Raw genomic sequence first — 23,093 nt, 5'->3', positions numbered from 1 at the left:
CCTGGACCGATGTTGAATTTCTTTTTTCTGACCTGTTTATTAAGAAAAGTATACCCCTTCAAAATAAAAAAAAGGAATTAGGAAAGTTCTTTGAATAATAGGGAAACATACTACTACTACGAAATACTTTTTTTATGGACAACTGGATAACAAAATTGGAAATTTTTATATGTTTGCCAGGAATCACGATCATACCCGGTTATTATTTTATTACACAATATTATTATTAATCTATAGTACAATTCGTTTCTGCCAAAGTTGATTTTTTTTTGAGCACCCTCCTTTGACATTATTCTAATAATTGCATTACATTGTTGGTACAATGCATTATTATAATAATGTCAAATTTTCCTCTTAAAACATCTTTTAAAATATTTTTGTGCTTTGCACTGCATTGCATCCTCATCGCTGTCTATATTTTTTTTGCCCGTTAAAATTTTATTTATATTTTTACAATATGTAAATAAAAAAAATCGACTAACTAAATTAATTAAAAAGTCTATTAATTTTTCTTTGTGTTCAGAGCATGTCATAAAATTAAAGTCTAAAAATAAAAGAATTATCGTTTTTATATTTTCCCTTAGAAATTTTTGTTTTAAATTAGTAGATATTATTGTATTTATTATATCTTGCATGTTGGATATTGATTCCAAAAATGCTGGGCTTGGGGTGGAAAGCCAACGACGATTGGCAAATTCTTTTCTTTGTATAAAATCATTTTCAATTTCACTATAGAGATTACCCTTACAAACCTCACAAGACCTAAATATTTTATTTTTCGTCTTTTTTAAAAAATATCCCGATACATACTGTAGAGGCCCCATTATTTGGGGCTGACTTTTTTCCTCTAAAGGTGTAAGGGTAATCTCGTTAACAATGTCTAAAGACATATCACCAGTAGTCGTAGGTTCCTTATTTTTAGTAACGATGAGGGCATGTAGTGCATTGCATTGATCTTCTTCACAATTTGCTCCAGGGGCATGGACACTGGATAGGTTATTGACTAATAACGTTGTTAATGCTGATTGAAATCTTTCAGGTGTTGGATTTGTGTTACGGCACCCATGGCTTCTTATAGCCCCAAAGAAATTTTCGATTGGGTCTTGGTTTAGGTGCCGCATCCATATAGATGTAACATTGTAGTCAATGGCTAACATTTTAACTAATGTTTCTATGCCTTCCAGTGTCCATACCCAATTATTAATGGTAGGTACATTAGCAATTTTGTTTTCATCTGTGATAAATTTCATGGATTTTAAAACTTTTTTTGCTTCTCTCCAAAATTCGTGATGTTTGGAATTGGGTGTTACAGGTCCTAGGAGTGGTTTTGCATACCTATTTTTGACAAAGCTGCCATTCACAGAGTCAAAAAGATTATCAAAAAAAAGTAGTACATCTGCAGTCTCCTTACATTCGTCTGGAAGGATTCCGTTATCTGTAAAACAATAACAATTCAATATTAGAATTTAGATCATTTATGCTTTAAAATGTCTGTGCACCTAATGTACATGTTATGTGTATGCTTTGGGATATGTGTTTGCATAGTGGTGTACCATTAAACCTACATTTTAATTTAAAGAGTAACTGAACCCAGGTAATTGCAATAACCAATATTTTGAAATATAATGGAAATATTTAAATTCCGGCAGATATTTAATCTAATATTGTTGCACTAAGTTTAGTTGGCCATTACAAAAAAAACATCTCTTGATCTTACCTGCAAGGTATCCCATAGTAGAAGAGACAGATCTACTGAACACTTGACTGGCGTATTTCACTTTCATCTTCGTCCTAGTCGGATCAACGTGGCTATCAGTTAACTTAGGCACTAATCGTATTCCTTTATATGCAGGATTTTCTTGATGTAGTTTTATAATGTGATCCCACTTAGCCGTCTTTTCTTTATCTGTTTTATACCTTAAATTTTTCTGTAATAGGTTGTTCCTTATTCCTTTTAATAAATGCGGGGGATCATACAGTGGAACAATTTTTTTATCATTAATTATAATTATTTTTGTTTCTTCTCTGACTTCTTTTCCACTTCTCAGCATATGTACCCTGCTTTCATGTAAAAGAAGATTTAAGGCATGTCTATTATTAGTGCCTTGGTCACACACTGTAGCCACTACGTTGAACCCAGTTTCTTGTAGATTTTGTATGATCGTTTTGATTTGTAAAGCCAGCTCTGGGCCTTTAGTGGCCGCCTGTGCAAATGTATAAGCAACAGGTTGCTTATACTTTCTTATCAGACCCCTGATCATAAAAACCTGTGCATGGTCTGCGAATTCTTGTTTTGTCTCGCGTCCATTGTTCACAAAACCTATCACCAAATCTTTTCTCTCATTATAAGTTAAATTAGGCTTCAGAGACATTTCATCGAACATTAGTATGCAGAGTCTGTCTGCTGGTTTCATTTTATTTGCTCTTTTTTTCAGCTGTTCAAATATATTATTATTGATACCAGGCTTTATATTGGCTTGGTTCAAAAATGTATTTAGTATTTGCTGTGAAGGCAAAACCAACATTCTTCGCAGAAATCGATAGCCTTTGGGGCTTTGCTTCAGCATTGCCAAAGCCAATATTTTTTCTTCAGTAGAAAATCTTCTGCCTTTTTCTTTCTTTTTAGACTCTCTAAACTGCAACATGGTTAAAAGTTTAGCAGCACTTGGCATATTGTTAATAGTAGCTATAAAGTTGCTATTCTTCATAAAATTTTTGGCTGCTTTTAATTGCAGGGATTGTTTCTGTGCTCTGTTCCGACACTTCGATAACTTAATCCTAATGTTTACCAATTTTTGGTATAAGGATCGCTCATTTTTGGTCATTTTCTTATGAGTCACTACTTTTTTAGCAGTGTTTGGACCTGCAAATAAAATTAAGCTTTTAAAAACATGCTACCTTAGCTATTATTATATTAAAGAAATTATTTAAACAGAAGTACTGTCCAGCAGATCAAATGTATAAACACTGCTGTGCCCCATGGCTTCAACCATTAAGAGTTGTAGAGTGAAAGATAAAGGCAGTGGAAATGAACATAGTACTCTATCTTTAGGTTTCTATTTCTTTTTTCTTTAAAATTTAAGTAAGGGCCACTCACCATATTTATCCTCCAATTTGTATTCTTGTATTTCAAGATTCTCAACAACTGTATCAGGTTCAACAGTAGCTGGAAAACGAAAGTTATAATTAAGTAAGTTTATAGTTTTAAAACTATATAATTATGTACTTTTATAATATTTTTGCATAATGTGTTTTTGCTGCTGAACTGTTATATGTATAGTAAAACCTAAAATTTGCAATTAGCTAAATAGTAAGAAAAATTTGGATTATATTTAGATACCAACCTGGTGCTGGTGCTTCATTTTCTTTTAATGGTTTTTGGGAATCTTGAAGTGATAGTGGTCCTGAAACAAACACAATAGGAAAATTGTTATAAATGAATTTTATGTTGCTGCTTGCTGTTGCATGAAATAAATTTGCATTAAATTAAATATATATCTGCTCTTAAAATAATTCTTAGAGCAGTTTGAAAATTAAAAATGCTTTCCTGTAAACATCAACTTTTCTGTCAGTTTGTGTGTAGGGACCGATATATATATATAACAGGCATTTATCCTTTAAATGCCAATTTATAGAAAAACTTATTCAGATAGTTACTTTAAATCAAAATTGAAGTGTATGGCTAAGAAATACATATTTTTTTGCATGTATTGCTTTTGCTTGGCTAACTAGGTAGCCAGGAACTGATAGCATGGGCTTAAACCAAGTTATTACCAGCTGGGTTAAAAGTTGTAGAGGTTATAGTAAAACAAAACATGCAAAAATAATATATGCACTTACGAATACATAGTATTACTTTGGCTGAGCATTATTTCAGTCACTGTAGCAGTTCTGGTCAAATTACAAGTGTAAAATAGACATGCTAAGTAACATTATCTCCTTAAATCTTCTTGAAGTGTTGACACATCAGTTATAATGTTATAAAACATTGTGTAACATGACAATATTTTGTTACAATTTACATACTTTTGAAGATTTTCTCACAAAACAACTTGAAACTTTCAGACAACAATTAGTGTTATGAAACATTCTATAAGATTATAGAATGTTTCATTTTCATTACACAACTGCTGTGTTAGCACCTTTATGTGAAGTTTAGGTGTAGGTACTGACCTTTTGAAGTAGAAGGTAAATTTTCAACTTCCCTCAATGGTTTTCTATCAGTGCAGATAAATTTTGATAAAGGTCCTGCAAAAATAATATAGACAATTTTAATAAGTTCAAAATCTCGTTTTGTTTCTACCAAAGTGTAGAAACGAAAGAAACAACCTCTCTGTTGTAAAAAATAATGTTGAATAACACATTGAATTAATTCAAGAACAAACTGAATAATATCTCTAAATCCTAAGGGTAATAAATATTATCTTCCATTCCAAATTCTAATTCAAATTTCCTGAAATGAACAGGTTAATTCTGATGAAACTTTCTAAATTATAGTAATGTTTTACTAGATACAATACATGCAACATTTATTTTCAATTTAATGTTATATTATGACAATAACATAAGGTGCCATAATTATTATGACACATTAAAAGCCTATAGCTACTAAAATATATACTTAGCTACTATAGATTTAATAGACAATTATATAGCTACATAGTTTACCAACCTGGCATATGTAATGTTGGAACAGCTATGTTAGAAATTTTGTTGTAACGGCAACAATATTTCTCTTCGAAATGAGCATGACAAACTCGACGAAGTTTATAAATATTTTCATTGCTCAGACTCAAAATTTCTCCTCCAATAGCATGAACCCATGTTCGGAAACGAGCAATGTCCTTATCAGGGTTTGGAAACCAATGAAGAACTCTGTAAGAGCCTGCAAAAAAGGAGTTTAAGCATTACATTTATAGAAAAAAAACTTGTGACAGACCTATGATATAGAATTACTTCAATTATTATTTTTAAGAGCATCTTCTCCATTATATTTATCTTTAAGACAGTTTAAATGCATAGAGACTATTTGTGTACTTTTCATTATATTATGTTGCAGGCATATTTCTATGTACATACCCCACTTTCTTAATAAACCCCCTTTCTTAATAAAAAATAATGACGTCCAGAGAAGTTTCAAGCTCATGTAATGCAAAAATAATAATACATGAGCTTGAAACAAATATTTATAAGAGCCCTTGGTCAGTGGGTTGTTATGCTCGTCAGGGCCACACCTCATGTTCACATTGTGGAATGCAATAAATGTATTGAGTATTGAAATAAGCCTGTCTGTACGCGCATTACTTTCAAAAGGCCATGTTTTACTTTCAAATTGCACCAGTGCAAAGACAGGGCGTATGAACTGGTTTGGTATCAGGTTTGAAACAGTCTGGTTACGTACCTTCGACTTCCACACACTGAGGAACACAACAACGTTTACTAGACATGGTAATGTCACTTAGAAGCACTATAGTCTCAGAGTCTCTATCTCGAAAAATACTAGAACAAACACTCGACGCTAATCGTGAGGAGCAAGGGCTCAACTCAACGAATTCACGGAGAAGCACTAGTTTGATGAAAACACTCGACGTAAACCCAAGGAGCAGTGGCTCAACTTGAAGAATTACGGAGATTCGGAGAAGCACTAGGTTATAAATTGATGAATTTATCAACAAAAACAACCGGCACTAACGACAGACAGACCGCCATTGATTGTTGACAGCTTGTTTCATTACTGCAAGTAAAAAGTACAAAATAACTACTACGACGCGAATTTTGTTAATTATTTAGATCAAGTTTTTACTGTTTTAAATTAAATTAAAATTATGGCAGTTTTTATAATTTATTTGTTTAAACTATATCTCAAAATATATACAATGATGATAACATAAAACTACTAAAATTTTTTTTTTTTTTGAATGGTAACATTTAGCATCCACCATACGGATTATAATGATTCAAGAATAAAATGGTCACTTCGTCACTACAGCTGTAATGAACTAAAACCGTACTTTCAACTTAGTCGGCTAACAGCAACAAGCGCCATCTGTATCTACAAACCGGAAATACATGGTTTTATAATACAACAAAATTAAAAAGGCATTCACTGTAGGACTTGTCACTAGATGACGGTGCTCTTTCAATTTGGTATCATTACTTTCGCCCAGTTGCACGGTAAAATGTTCTAAGATTGCACAGCCTGCGCGTTCCGCACCAGTCAGTTCCTGACGCCCTAGCGAGACAGACGTGTAGCAAGCGGGCGATCGTGTCACACGTCATCACTTTCCAAACTTGAAAACTTGCCGCAAGTGTGTTGTGTGTGCTGTGTTGATGTGATTAGTGTGTGTGAGTATGAGGGGCGCCTGGGTGGCGTGCTGGCTGCTGGCCACGCTGGCAGCCGTAGAGGCAGACATGAGACATTTAGCAGGTAAGCGCCTACATGTGCGGCAGAGGCTTCGACGCGTAACTCAAGTTTAACTCCTTTCCATACTACGTTGAAGTTCTCATTTCAAATTTAAACTTTTTAGACTTATTTAAGACGTCAATACTTGTGTATTATTATCTATAATCTTACCAGATTAGTTGGAAGTCGTGTATGATGCGACAATAATGTTTTATCTCGAAAACACGAAATGAAAGATGCCATTGATGTCCGTAAATGTATGGTTACTCGCAGTTTGAACTGCGATCGTGACTGGCGGTAGAAAGTTGACCTCACATTATTTAATGTTCCTGGTATATCACGAAAATTGCGTCCATTATTTTATATTTAAGTATTAAAATAGTGTCAAACAACAATAAGACTAGCTATAAGTCAGTGAAAGTAGGGTAGCACAAGTGAAATGCCGGTGTAAAAATGACTTTCCAAAATAAGTTGCCGGTTGTTGGTCTTAAGATCGCTTTTTCTGTATCTTTAATTGATGATATTCGCGGAATAGCCGTTATCATCAGGTTATTTTAAAATTTTATTTGATTCGGTAAAAGAACATTCTTTATTCCGTACTTTATTAATGGTTCGTAACAGATTCATATTTCTGGTGTGAAATATTGACATTTTAACAGTTTTTTTCGTGTAGATATAAAAAAATAATTAGTAAATTATATTTTTAGGAGTACATATTACTTACGCTATTCATACTGGTTAAAAAGTAATTAATATTCCTAACTGTTGATTACAGATACTTTTTATACCTATGCATGGTTTTGTGCGTAGTTTTTATTTATAGCAAGTTACGATGTATGAAACAGTACCTACATGTTTAATTGGATGAGAAATAACGTCTGACATTTCGCAACAACATGATTTACAAAAACCTTTTGCTATATTACCTGCTATAATATACATATGTACATAGTACATACTACTCTTAGTAGAATATAATTTCTTCTATGAATGATTTATAAACTTATTCGTAAATTGTTTACAGCTAAAATCGCGCGGTTATGTTTCTTTGAAAAGATTTCAACGCGCACATTTACTGTTAATCCTACCTTCTACTAATATTAGAAATGCGAAAGTTTTGATGGGTTGATGTTTGGTACTTAATTAATCATGGCCATATGCTGAAGAAATTAATTTATGTAATTAATGAAATTTGGCATAGAGGGACTTTATATTACCGAGTACCGAGATGAAACTGAACTCAGATCAAAAATAACACCACACAAAAAGGTATTAAAAAAGGTCATTTGGCACATAAATAACAATACGCGTTACGCGATAAGGTTAAAACTTAAAAGGTACCTAAGTCATTTCTAAAATTTTATTTATTTAGCTGCTCTTTCCGAATCGACCCATGTCAAGAGGACTAAAATCAAGCTATATCAATCGGAAGTAATAACATTACCTATATAACAAAAAAAAAACAAAATCATAATCGGTTCTCAAGTTTACAAACAAAAAATCTTTTTTCTCTGCAATATTAATAACAATTCGTTGCATTATCATAATACCAACCTGAATAAAAAACTGTCAAAAAAAAATTGAAAAAAATTAATCAACCCTTACTTTTATAAAAGCTACCAGTAGATCACCCCAAAGTCACAGATTGAACAGTGGCATGTGACAGTGTCCCTAATGCTGAAGTACCGTAAGGGTCGATGACCTGTGACGTCACGCGCCTAGCCTTCCGCTGTTACGAGCTTTTGAGGCATATGAATTTAGCTAAATTGATTTAGATATTTTTTTTACGAAATTTGTCTAGAAAACTGAAAAAAAGCATATAGGAAAAAAGATAAACAGCAGTGTTTTATGATATGTAGTAATGTGAGATAAAATATAATTTATAAACAATATCTAAGTTATTTTTTACACGCCTTATCCAATGTTTATTGCAAATTAATTGACGTAGGTATTCGTGTAAAATAATTAAACTGTTGATCCAAAATCACACCTTTCAATCACATAATATTATCACTTTCATAAAGTATCTAGTAAAGAAATCTTTTTTATTCAATCTTGAAAATTTTATAAGAAGTCAATACAGTTTAAAAAATATAACCAAGTATAAGTAAACCGCAAAATATTTTATTATTCAAATTTCAATACATTTCTTCAAGTTTGTTCTAAGCCTGCATAATTGACTTCTATCGCGTATGCTTAGATACTTAACATAGCGGCTATACATAGCCTAGTTATGTGCTTAACGGGGTCATTGGCACCGAGCGTATTATTTACTTGACGTCAGAACAGTATAACTTGCTTACAAATGGGTCGTGGGTTCGATCTCCGGAAAGTTAAATTCTAAGTTAATTTGAAAAAAAAAAATGTTTCGAAAGTAAAGCGATTTTTGTTCAGAAAGTAGTGTCGCATTTAGTTTCTAAAGAACAAAGTTAGATCTTGTATTGGTTACAGAACTAGGTCAGATTTTACAGAGCACGGCGTTGCAAACTAATTGTAATACTAAATTGTATTTTTTATTGCAATTGAAACTGTATCTTTGATCTTAATGACCTAACAATTATCGCGGAATGGGTCATAATTATTAATGTATGTATCTATTACAGACTTACACTTTTTAGCATATTCTGCCAATTAACCAAAGAAGGCACTATTAGCAGATTCTGAAAGAAATTTTTGAACCCTATTGGTCAATTAGTAGTACTTTGTCAAACCCTATTTCCGATAGCAAACAAAATTCACTGTCATTGTAATAGTGTGACAAATTAGAGATTTGTGTTAAGGTTGGAACTTTAAACATGGATTTTAGACCCTAAACCCTATGCATAGAGTGCAAATTGCTTTGACCAGACTAGATTGGGACAGGAAACCGTTCATTGGTTACGTCGAGACGTTCAAGCTTCCGCCGGTCAATGTCGAAGATGAGACTAAAATCTGTTACACTGTACCCATCCATCTATATCCATAATAGGTAATGTCAATTTCTGCCTGTCTTTCACGCTGAAAAAACTGTACTGATATTGATGAAACTTTAGTGTAATAAGTAGATTTGTTTGCGTCGTGATATTTTAACATTGGTTAATTTGTGACGCCCGCGCCTATGACGGCTATTTCGGTAATCGTATTAAAAATATTTAAATTCAATTTTCAACACAATATAATATACTTACCTGTTTCAGAGAAAGTTAAACCAGTTACCAGAGGAATTTGCGAAATGTACAAACATAACCTTTAAACTACTTCTTAGTTCTTATCTCATAACTCTAGAGATGTTTTGGTCCGACATCTACAGATAATTTCGCGGGGACAATAGGTATCAAAGAGTTTAATGAGCAGGAGGGAAATAAAAGTTTAATCTTTAGAGAAAGTTTCAATTTTATTGTACCTACGTTTTAAAAATAATAACAGAATAACATAAAACGCTGATAACAAAAACGATCCATTCAAAATTTTCTGGGTTTGATTTCACACAGCGAGTTATTGTATGACAAAATGTATGACGCTATACATGCAGCTAATAACCTCAAAACTCTTGTTTTTACTCGTGAAATCAGGTCTTAGATCTACAGTTTCATTACATTTTTTGCAAAACATACCAGTATCGGTGACGCGAATGTAGTCCCGCTATCTCTAAAACATTTAAAATTTTAAACAAACAAAAAGTTCAGTATCACTTCACAATTAGCACTAAAATATGTGAAAAAAAAACGAAAATTTCCAGAAACCTCGCAGTGGTTTGACGATTATCCGTACCTGTCTGATACGTGCGGTGTGAGAGAGATGGATGTTACTATACCGGCCGGCGCGGTCGCAGAGTTGTTGCAGGCTTTTGCGATGACATATTTTTATATTATAAATCCTAAGTATGAAGAACAGGCTAATCTGAGGAAAAACATAAATGTAGGTTATAAACCTAAATTTATGTTTACCTCAGATGTCGCTATAAAATAATAATTTTATATATTTTGTTTGAATGAATGAGGAAGGAGTATACAAAACTATAATTGCACCTATTTAAAAAGGCTTACATCATTTCACTATACTTAGGTACCGACATAAAATAATATGAATATATATTAGCCTTAGATCATTAAATATTAGCGTATATTTATTATTTATTATGTATCCGGATGCACTCTGTATGCACTCTGTATTGTATATAAATTTACAATTATGTAAAAACCCGTACAGGATATTTTAATATTCTTATCTTTCTTTTTATAAAAATACTAAATATCTGACCATGACCTATCTTCGCCGCAAGATAAGTAATATTATATAGCTGAATTATTTTTTCTTGTATTTTTAACCGACTTCAAAAAAAGGAGGAGGTTATCAATTCAGCCGGTATTTTTTTTTAAACTATCCATCAATGTTGCCTCATAAATGTGGCTTAGTACATAGTGGTAAATGGTAATACATAGTATTTAATGGAATAATTATTGTATTATTTATGTTTTAAGAAATATTATTAACATATAAGTAATTGGATGTGGAACCATACTATATTGTTTTGATTGCTGCTATAAAATTATGCTGCTATAGACAAAATTTTTTTGATTTAATTACGTCTAGTTAGAAGAAGTTTCGGTACAAAATGTTACCTGTTTACATTATTTACATCTAGCTTAAAACAGGCAGATTGAAAAATATTGCGCAATTCAGGTACAAGGATGTAAACAAGATATATTAAACTCCATATATAGATAATCAATTATTGTATTCTTACAGTTGCTCTACCACCTCATAATCTCTATTTTTAAGGTTTGAACGATACCAATTCAAAAGATTTGTTTTATGCTTCGAAGGAGTTTCTAGAAGAACCTATATTTTGTACATACCTACATAATATTTCACAACAAAAACACTATGTAAATTGCGCATCGTTGTAACTTCCCGGTTTCACTGCATCGCGTGAGAATCGAACTGGCAACGCTTTTTAATCGATTACATTAGACAGCACTTCCCGGTTGCGTAATGTAACAATGGACGGACATAATCGTCTATTATTAAAACTATAACATGTATAATAAGTGACGAACAAATTGTTTTAACTTCCCGAAAAGCTCACATTCAAACGAAGGATCAAAATCAGTTCGTCTTTTTTCCGGATATCACGCGAGAGAATCGTTGCCTCAAACCTAATATTTTAGGCAATTACCACCATCATAAACTATTTTGCCAGCAGCCAGATTAGAGAAGCGGTGCAAATCAATTATTTTCATTATATTTTTTAATCAAACTCATAAAAACCTTATGAGAATTACTGAGCGCTTTTTTGTTAATATTCGGTATAAGATCTAAAAATTACCGTTAAAATGTTGAAAATTATCGAGAATCGAATCGGGTCGGCCGACCGGTTGGCCGTGTTACAATTTGAGCTGGTTTTGTGTTTTATATTCTTTAGATATGAATGATAATGCCAATTTAAATTCTTTCGGGAATGAGGTTAATTCGTACAACATACGATATGCCTTATTTATTACAATAACCTAATGGTAATTGTCGTAAACCACGCTTGTACCTACTTGATGCAGTCGCGTCGCTCGCGTGACAAACGATCCCTATTTAAATCATCCTCTTACATCCTCTGGTTTTTGTGTTGTTTGTGGTTATTCGTATCCTATTCCCTTTTACAAGGTGAAATATGTATAAAATGGTTCTAAGTATTATTTTTCCAGCGAGAAACTATAATATGAGATAGATTAACTTTTACGTTGTTATTAGTGTAGGTGTATTTCTAATCTCAAATGGGAAAAGTGATTAAGATGGGTGTAAAGGAATAAAGGAATGAATTTATGGATCGATAAACATACCTTCTAATTTTGTTGTATCAATGATTGCTGTAATGTGATTTGCAAAAATGTACTTCAAACTAGCTGCCTTTTCACCCGCGATAATCTTAGCGTGATCATATTTAGCCTATAGCCTTCTTCGATAAATTGACTATCTAACACCGAAAGAATTTTACAAATCGGACCAGTACCTAGTTCCTGAAATTAGCGCGTTCAAACAAACTCTTCAGCTTTATAATATTAAGTACATATAGAAATCAAGTTTTATCAGATAAACAAAAAAATTTGCTGTTATTTAACTTAAAGCCAATTTAATTAAAGTATTACTGAGATTGAATTATTGTCGAATACGCGATACGATAGACAGCTCATTTAACTTCTATAGAACTATAAGATAAATGGGATTTTACAAACTTACACCATCTTGATTTCATTACTTACCGAGTAATTAATTACCATCCGTATCAACTTTTATAATATTAAATCCTGTGGTTTTATTTATAAGTAGTTTATCGTAGAAAATACACATTACCTCAAAGGTTCTAATCCAGATTATAATATATCTCTGTACCAAATCTCATTCAGAGCCAATCAGCTGTTTTTACGTAAGAAAGTAACTTTAATTCACAAACTTTCGTGTATCTTGTAGAATGAGCTTTTTTACAAGGCTCTGTTTCTAGTGTTTGGCTAAAATCCTAGCCTGCATATAAATATTTATTTATTTATTTACTAGATTTCCGCCCGCGGCTTCGCCCGCGTTTTCAAAGGAAAATCCGCATAGTTCCCGTTCCCGTGGGATTTCCGGGATAAAACCTATCCTATGTGTTAATCCAAGTTACCCTCTATATGTGTGCTAAATTTCATTGTAATCGGTTCAGTAGTTTTTACGTGAAAGAGTAACAAACATCCATACATCCATACATCCATACATCCATACATCCATACATCCTTACAAACTTTCGCCTTTATAATAGTATTAAGAATTAAGATTTACGGCATACGCCAAACCATACATATATTAAATTATTTTATAACTATATTACATAACATATAACATTTATAACTAAGTGTATTCACGTTCAAAAAACTCAGAATTAAATAAAACTATGATTCAAACTTTAATACTTCTACAATGTATTATGCTTACATTTATTTAAAAGTTTCCTTTCATCCATTAAATAGGTGGCTAGGAAATTAATTAATTGAATACACATTTCCAATGATGTACCTACGATCTATTTATTATACTAATATTGTGAAATTTAATACAAAAAACTAGTTTATTTTGCGTCGTTTGAAACCCAAACGTGTCTCGCTTCCACGTGTGTGTCTCACTGTACTGCATTGCTTTGTTTTCTGCCACAAAAAGTTTCCTGTCTTCTTCAAGGTCTTATTTGTAGGAAAGAATTCATCGTAATCGGTTGAATACTTTGTGTTAATATGTATTAGCAAAACATATTTGTCATAGGCTACAATCTTCAAGTAAATTTTCTTCTGAACCGCCCTAAGAAATATTGTCCATAATTCAATGTAAATAAGTATTGCTATTGTTTTCATAGGGCATTGACGCGATGCAGTTTCGGTCATATTTTTTCATATTATGTATTATCAAGTGTATTTTTGGGAGCAAGTAGGTAGTTCATATTATAAGTTTATAACCATCTGATTTCTATTTGTCCTATTACGATTTATATTTTCCACTGTATCAAGGTCAATAAGAAAAAAAATATTTTTCTATAGAATACCGGTAAAACGACATATTTCTTTTATCTGATGAGAGATTTTTATAAGCAGTTCTTAGTTCCATAGCACGATTATTAATTCAAGTTGTGTGCGATACGACTGTAGCTCTACGCTTGTGTGTGTGGGCGTGCGCGTGTGTGCGTGCGCCGTACCAAGCCGTGCCATGCGCGCGCTGTGTATGCTAGAACGATGTTTTTAACGTTTTTAAAAGGAAAATAGAAACCGTCTTGAGTTTTTGTGGACGTAGGTCAGGTAAGTGGTTGTGTGTTATGACAATGCTGTGTTGTATTTAGGTGTAATAAGTGAGATGACGATTGCATGAGCATGGCGTGTTAGGGCGCGTTCCCACTATGTCGTAACGAATAATTTATCGTTCGACGACTGTCGTCTCTACCTGTTCCCAAATCCCATTATAACGATTGTTTGTCGTCAATATTTTTTATCGTTTAGCGATTGTCGTATCTAGCTGTTCCCATTGGATCGCAACGACATTTTATCGTTTCCTGGCAGTCGCTTTGTCGTTTACACATCATCAGCAAGCTACAAATCTAGTCGCCTCTGCGTTCGCTTGGTGATTACTAGTGCGTTTACTCTCCTGAGTTCAATGGACGTCATAGAGTTGCCGTCCACGATTTTTTTATCGTTTTACGACTGTCGTGCTTTCCGTTCCCACTGTCACGACAAAGTGTCGTCACTGCAAAAACTGTCGTAGACGACAGTAAATTGTGTCGTTCTAAAAATGTGAACACCTCCATTTAAACATATAAGCCACGACACTTAAAACTACACGATTATCTGTCGACACGACAAGGTGGGAACGCGCCCTTAGATTCTAAATAATAATGTTCTCAATGCTAAGCCTTAAGCGTTAAGCGCAAGTGATTTGGTTTTTTTTTTAAACTAGGTAGGTACTTAGTCCATTGAATAAAAAGTTCTAGAGTGCGTGAGTTAGTAACGTAAGATGTTTCTTCGGAAACATGTCAAGAGTCCCTAGGTAATAAACATACTAAAACCCCGGGACACTAGGAAGAGCCCCGGAGTGGGAGGAGGGGGGAAAAGGTCCATTTTTTTCATTTTTCGCTTAAATCTCAAAAACGGTACATGTTAGAGAAAAACTTTCAAGGAAAAGTTGAAAGGCCATAAAATTATCTACAAGTTGTACCTGAATCATTTTTTCCTATATCCTACCGTTTCTGAGTTACACGCAGTAAAAAATAATTTTGGCTCAAACAATTTCCCCATACGATCAAAAAATATTTCTTTCTTCCAAAAAAACTCAAATGTGCAACTTGTGACCGGTACTGATAGATTGCTCTTAATTAGGTCTATAATTGGTAAAATAAACACATTCCTCCATGGAAGCCTTTAGGAGGAATCGATTGTCAAAATATTATATTAGGGTAGTTTGAGTTACTGAACTTGATCTTTTTATTTTTTTCTTCCATAAAACTCAAAAGTGCAACTTGTGACCGGTACAGATAGATTGCTCATAATTAGGTCTATCATTGATAAAAATACCAGATTCCACCACGGAGGCCTTTACGGGGAATTGAATTTTATTAAGAATTTTATTACTTGAACTTTTTATTTTTTTTCTTCCAAAAAACTCAAATGTGCAACTTGTGACCGGTACTGATAGATTGCACTTAATTAGGTCTATAATTGGTAAAATAAACACATTCCTCCATAGAAGCCTTTAGGAGGAATCGATTGTCAAAATATTATATTAGGGTAGTTTGAGTTACTGAACTTGATCTTTTTATTTTTTTTTCTTCCGAAAAACTCAAATGTGCAACTTGTGACCGGTATTGATAGATTGCTCTTAATTAGGTCTGTAATTGGTAAAATAAACACATTCCTCCATGGAAGCCTTTAGGAGGAATCGATTGTCAAAATATTATATTAGGGTAGTTTGAGTTACTGAACTTGATCTTTTATTTTTTTCTTCCAAAAAACTCAAAAGTGCAACTTGTGACCGGTACAGATGGATTGCTCATAATTAGGTCTATCATTGATAAAAATACCAGATTCCACCACGGAGGCCTTAACGGGGAATTGAATTTTATTAGGGTAGTTACGATACTTGAACTTTTTATTTTTTTTCTTCCAAAAAACTCAAATGTGCAACTTGTGACCGGTACTGATAGATTGCTCTTAATTAGGTCTATGATTGGTAAAATAAACACGTTCCTCCATGGAAGCCTTTAGGAGGAATCGATTGTCAAAATATTATATTATTAGGGTAGTTTGAGTTACTGAACTTGATCTTTTTATTTTTTTCTTCCAAAAAACTCAAAAGTGCAACTTGTGACCGGTACAGATAGATTGCTCATAATTAGATCTATCATTGATAAAAATACCAGATTCCACCTCGGAGGCCTTTACGGGGAATTGAATTTTATTAGGGTAGTTACGATAGTAGAACTTTTTATTTTTTTTCTTCCAAAAAACTCAAATGTGCAACTTGTGACCGGTACTGATAGATTGCTCTTAATTTGGTCTATAATTGGTAAAATAAACACATTCCTCCATAGAAGCCTTTAGGAGGAATCGATTGTCAAAATATTATAATATTAGGGTAGTTTGAGTTACTGAACTTGATCTTTTTATTTTTTTCTTCCAAAAAACTCAAAAGTGCAACTTGATACCGGTTTAGATAGATTGCTCATAATTAGGTCTATCATTGATAAAAAAAACAGATTCCACCATGGAGGCGTTTAGGAGGTATTGAATTTATTAGAGTAGTTAGGTAAAATAAAAAGCTTTCGCATTTTTCACATTTCATTGGATGTAGCTCGAAAACGGCTGCGAATAGAAAAAAATGATCTAGGTACAACTTGTAGATAATTTTATGGCCTTTCAACTTTTCCTTGAAAGTTTTTCTCTAACATGTACCGCTTTTGAGATTTAAGCGAAAAATGAAAAAAATGGACCTTTTCCCCCCTCCCCCCACTCCGGGGCTCCTCCTAGTGTCCCGGGGTTTTAGTATGTTTATTACCTAGGGACTCTTGACATGTTTCCGAAGAAACATCTTACGTTACTAACTCACGCACTCTAGACCCCCCTTGGAGGAACTCATTCAATGGACTAACTACCGAATCGAAGAATTGACTGGCTCGCGACGTATCCATTCGACAAGAAGACCATGTGTTTTTGCATGATACTTACCCCTCGTTTTCACCAAGAAACAAGTTAAATACTAGTTTGATACAAAACTTGTAGAATACTTTTCAAAACATAATTATTTATTTTACACATGTATTGAGACTGTCTCAAACATTCTTTCGTTCACACTTTGTAGCCAACAAGTATTTATACAAGTACTAGCGACCCGCCCCGGCTTCGCACGGGTGCAATGCTCATACTAAATACACTACAGAAAAACTGTGAACGTTGTATATAAAAACATAGCGGCCCGCTCCGGCTTCGCACGGCCACGGGTATAAAATATATAGCCGGGTGGCCGGCCGGTACCGCCGCAAACGGTACGTCCCGCAATTTTTAAATCTGTAATATCTTCGAAAATATTCACTTAAATCATACGGTGTAAAGGGCCATATAGATCTATATTAAATGAACAATGTATTCAAGGTATTTAATTGGTTAAGGATTAATGCTGTATTGGTTAAAATCGCATCGAAAATTAGCCATTATTTGTCGTAAAAAGTAAATGACAAAAAAAAGTTATTGTGGGTTATCCATAAGAGATAGACATATACCATCGCGGACTTTTCTGTAGACCTTTTCAATGTGTATAATACTTAGTACATTATTTTGATAAAACTCGTAGGGTTCAGCCTGCGTTTGCAATATAAGCGGAAAAAATGTAATTTTTTACGACATCACATTAGAAAGCTCAAAAATAACAGTACTTCTCCACTATTTAATGGATGTTATTATACATATAAACCTTCCTCTTGAATCACGCTATCTATTAAAAAAAACCGCATCAAAATCCGTTGCGTAGTTTCAAAGATTTAAGCGTACAAAGGGACATAGGGACATAGGGACAGGGAAAGCGACTTTGTTTTATACTATGTAGTGATAAAACACATTTGCGTTTACACTGAAGTCTGTGACATGGTAGAACTTGTCTGATCCATTGATAGCGTTCTCACCTACAAAACACAGTCGTGGTTTAGATAAGTATTGTTTATTTTATTGCAATTTCTGTATAATACTAGTAACAAACAAGTTTTAAACTTTATCCATGTTTGTTGGATAAAGTTTTCAACATACATACATATCACAAGTTTTTTTTTTAGAAATTATAAAAGTAGGTACGACTGAATTTGTCTCGAATTCTACAAGTATTGCTACAACAAAAACAAGGGATCATAAACATGTAGGCAACTTAGATCAGGCAACTATAAGTTTTCAACCAACAAGTTTCATATAAGTTATCCTACATGTATAAAATTTTGTATACAACATGTTTTACACATGTCTATGAGAAACGAAAACATTGCATCAAATTTGTAAAATACATGTATTATACTTTGGTGAAAACGAGGGGTTAGGACTTCATTAACAATTAAGTAGAGTTTACGACTACTTTATTATGTATTTAACAATAAAGTACGTACATATAGAAAATAAACAATTTTATTTTACAGAAATCGGAAAGATGGCTCAATAACTGCAATTCGAAATCGATATATTGGATTAACCTACATGAAATAATGTTAGAAAACGGATTGAAAACCTAATTTATTAGTTCCTTTACCCTTTTGTCTAAAATGGTCTAGGTACTTAATATTTTTAGCAGTTTACTTTGATATTCTTAACAGCTTTCCATGACAGAAACTGCTGAAATAGCTTTCTTCTAATTAAGTAGGTACATAGGTATGTAGCTCATACCTTGAAGAAGTAAATATTATCGTGGAAACATAAGGAACTAATCATTTTCAATTTAATATGTTTGCCATATTGAATTAGAATCGGCTATTGTAAGAAAATGTTTATTTCACGTCCAAACCCGCGATCTAGAAGCTAGTGCTAATATAAGCTGGTTTAACATTGTCCTACACTTGTCCAAACAAGGTTTTAATTAGTCGAACTAATGACTCACATGTGTTTTGTATTTAAAATATTAAATAATACTTGTTTATATTACTCGACTACTTAGACAAAAGGTATTATACCTGTAAATATATTCGTTGCGTTACTGCTATATTTAATACTATAGCTATGCCCCGCGGTTTCACCCGCATTTCTACGCTCCTGTTAGTCTTAGCGTGATGATATATAGCCTATAGCCTTCCTCGATAAATGGGCTATCTAACACCGAAAGAATTTTTCAAATCGGACCAGTAGTTTCGGAGATCAGTGCGTTCAAACAAACATTAACTCTTTAGCTTTATAATATTAGTATAGATTAGTAACCTTTAAGAAGCCGCAAAAATACATAACTCATAAATACCTAGTAACTATTTAATAATGTGTGACATAACTTTAAGTATTAATATCGATGTTATAATAAGATCTGTTTTTCTGTTATTATAAAATTATAGTTTGGACCTTGAACTTATTAAAAGTACACGGTCAACAAAATATTTAAATTTTTGTCATATCATTATAATTTTGACATAGATATAAAATACGTTTTCAGCACTTTATTGTAGTGGAAAGTATTATTATTGTGCAAAATTGTTTGTTTTGCAAATTAATTTGTGTCAATCACAGTGTCAATCATATTATATGATTCTACTTATAGATCATGATAATATATGAAATCTAGAAACCTTTTTTATTAGCTTTAATATGGTATATCGCGCAAAAATATGTTTTATTCCCTCATATTTATAAGGTACCATGAACTACTAAAATTATATAAATAATGGGATGGGATTAATTACCATTAATTATCTATTGCTTTTTTAGCTTGTAATAACCAATAAGTAAAGATTAACGTAGTTTACATTATATTTTAACGTTGTGTTGCAGTGTTGCACAATCTTTCTTCAATAGTGGGAACTTAATACAATGAATGAATATTCACAGGACATGATCAACAATTGATGTTACAAGTTACAACGCACTATTAAGTATTACTCTAATTTATATGTTTTAAATCCAAATGACAACGAGTATTTTTTTATTTGTATGTGGGATTGTTTTTGGAGATTGTACATACAAAACGAATGTATCGATTTTAGTGCTGAATCTTCCAATCTTTCAATATCTTAGCTTCCAATATCTTGAGAGATATCTTCAGAGTTGTTTTTTAAGTCATAAAAATAATAGACCGGGAGATACTGACACAAAATTTCGAGTCATTTGTAACAGGATGGCGGTTCTACAGGGTTCTTAGTACGCAATGACAAAAAGAAAAATGATAGTGTGAACGCTGGTACCGGCGGCTTAGTCGCGTGGGCGTTAGTCGAACTCGTCGGAAAATAGCGAAAGTCAAACGATTTGTAACAGTATGGCACTTATTTTTCCTGGAAGTTTGAGGATCAAAGAATATAAATACAAAATTTCAAAGATCTAGGTGTTGGAAATCTTCACTTATATAAATTAATACTAAATTAATTTTTCAAGTATGACAGCACTTTTTCCCCCTACTAGAAGTATGGCAAATATAATAATGGTCACATTTTATCAAATACTCTCCAAAAATCCAAATGCAATACTGGTACAAAAAGTTTGGCGAAATAAATTTTTTTTGCAGATTTTCGGCGGTATGGCGACCATTTGGAATCGTCCGAAAAGTATGGCATAGCGATTTTCGTAAATGGCTGCACGACGATGGTTACCTGTGCAAAAGTTAGCCTGGTACAAATGGTTGAATAATTGTTTTATTTAAATCAACATATTCGCGTCGGTATGGCGGGCTGTAAGGCACACCGGAAAAGTATGGCATGACACTACCGCCTACTTCTTTTTTATGGGCTATCGGTAAATACTAAAATTTTTGTGTTACAAATCGTTTGACTTTCGCTATTTTTCCGACGAGTTCGGCTAACGCCCACGCGACTAAACCACCGATACCAGCGATCACACCATCATTTTTCTTTTTATCATTGCGTACTAAGACCCCTGTAGAACCGCCATCCTGTTACAAATGACTCGAAATTTTGTGTCAGTATCTCCCGGTCTATAAGGTGTCAATTCGATAGCATTTTTTGTTTCCTTTTTTATCTTAACTCTTGTCACGACTACCTGTGTTTTCAACAAACGGTTATTATATTATGTTTACGATACAATTGAATTCAGAACATCTTAATTTTTTTAAGTCTAACAAAAACCATCTCGCCTTTCAACAGTGCAGTGTCTTGTTAGTTTCTTCTGAGGGAAAGTTAAAGGTTTTGAAAGCAAGCAACGCAGCGGGTTAAAGCTAGCTAAAATATGCTAGTATTTGTGCCGGCAACAGTGTCAGAATATTTTAAGGACACAATCGAAGGCCCTTTGACACGTTGTGAATAGAAATTTCACGTTCGCAGATATGATATGAAATACATTTATATACTGGAAAATCTGCCGCGACAGAACTGTGCGATTATTTTATTCTAATTGTAATTTTGTGCCATTTTTATAAAAAAATAACAACATTTACATTGCCTATAGCTTTGTGTTTGCTTTGCTGCTAAGGAATAATAATGTCTGTGGTAACTAGTAATATTTATATAGTTATATACATTACGAGCTTGTTAATCGATGATTGTAATGTTATTTTATTAGAGTATATAGGTACTAAGTGCTTATTTTATTTTTATAATTATTAAAACACCATGTACATATTTTTTCTACCAAGCAAAATTTGGTATTTTTACTACCTACATATATTGTAACCTGTAATCTCCAAGTGGGAATTAGGTTACGGTTTAAACTAAACCTGTGGTTTAAACTATGGTATCGTCAGTATGGACACTTTATGCATGCATGACAGTTTCACGGGAATACCGCTAAAACTTCGTTAGTCCCGTTTTTTCACATAACAAATACAATATTCCCTTTCACGATACGATAGTTTTTTTGTTTTAAACGAACTGACAAGTAAATTCCCTGTATTCATTGTATTTGCCTGCAGGCCACTAGAGATATTTTTACCTATAGTTTAATAAAGATGGCTTCGAAAGTTTTGTATAAATGTTAAAGAGAAATTTATTCAAATCCATCAGTTTATCTATGAAAAAATATGATTATTTACTGAAGGAGCGTACCTGTAACTAGTTATACATATTATGTACATACATGTATTACATTTAATTATTGTACATGGATATCCCCACTTAAATCTGATCCAGGCATTATGCAAATCGTGACAATTACGACTCGTTACAATAACGTGATCATGCAGATGATCGTATCTGCATCTCATATCTAATGCTTTACAATTAGTATATGGGGCATTTCACGCGAAGCGGACACAGATTTTTGGGTCAGGTTTCCGATTTCGGTTATATTTTAGTATGTTACACCTGTATATATCTTCGGTATGTATACGAAATATTTTTGCATTTAGAAGCTTAGTTTTCAAAATACAGGTCTTTGAAGATGTCAGCAAGCGCGAGGCATGCATGACTTTGAATGTAATTATCAGTTCAAGAAAAGGATTTTTTTAATAAATTGATGACTGAATAAGAACCCCCATTAAAAAACCTTTTTATTCTCATATTTTTGATTTCGAATTTATTTTTAAATTCCTAAGAAAATTTAAAAATTATTTTTCTTTGTAATTTTTTACGAACTTAGCATATTTTTAAAATTTTTTAAGATCATTAAATAAATGGCTTATATTATGCTTAAACTACATGCCAAGTTCTAGAGTGGTCATCGCAGAAGTTTCGAAGCTACATGTATTATAATTGCGAAGCGCGGCAATATCCCCATACTAGCCCTAGTTAGTTAGCGCGACGCAGTGCAGTGGGGATGCAGATATATGGGGATATTGCCGCGCTTCGCAATTATAATACATGTAGCTTCGAAACTTCTGCGATGACCACTCTAGAACTTGGCATGTAGTTTAAGCATAATATAAGCCATTTATTTAATGATCTTAAAAAATTTTAAAAATATGCTAAGTTCGTAAAAAATTACAAAGAAAAATAATTTTTAAATTTTCTTAGGAATTTAAAAATAAATTCGAAATCAAAAATATGAGAATAAAAAGGTTTTTTAATGGGGGTTCTTATTCAGTCATCAATTTATTA

General features: G+C 32.9%; 1 protein-coding gene across 1 annotated transcript in view; it reads left to right on the top strand.

Annotated features, from left to right (window-relative positions):
* Positions 1-6,209: 6,209 nt before the first annotated feature.
* mgl (low-density lipoprotein receptor-related protein megalin) overlaps positions 6,210-23,093 on the top strand; it is a 148,986-nt gene continuing 132,102 nt past the window's right edge. Inside the window, exon 1 of the mRNA XM_089701921.1 lies at positions 6,210-6,427. Coding sequence (XP_089558047.1) covers positions 6,352-6,427 — 76 coding nt within the window. The 5' untranslated portion in view covers positions 6,210-6,351. The remainder of the gene's footprint in view (positions 6,428-23,093) is intronic.

The sequence above is a fragment of the Colias philodice genome, chromosome 12 (genome assembly GCF_061535455.1).
Source record: "Colias philodice isolate Cphi_HAF_F1 chromosome 12, ilColPhil1 Martin Lab GWU primary, whole genome shotgun sequence".
NCBI lineage: Eukaryota > Metazoa > Arthropoda > Insecta > Lepidoptera > Pieridae > Colias > Colias philodice.
Note: the sequence above shows the minus strand (reverse complement) of the source record. Positions and strands in the feature narration are given on the sequence as shown.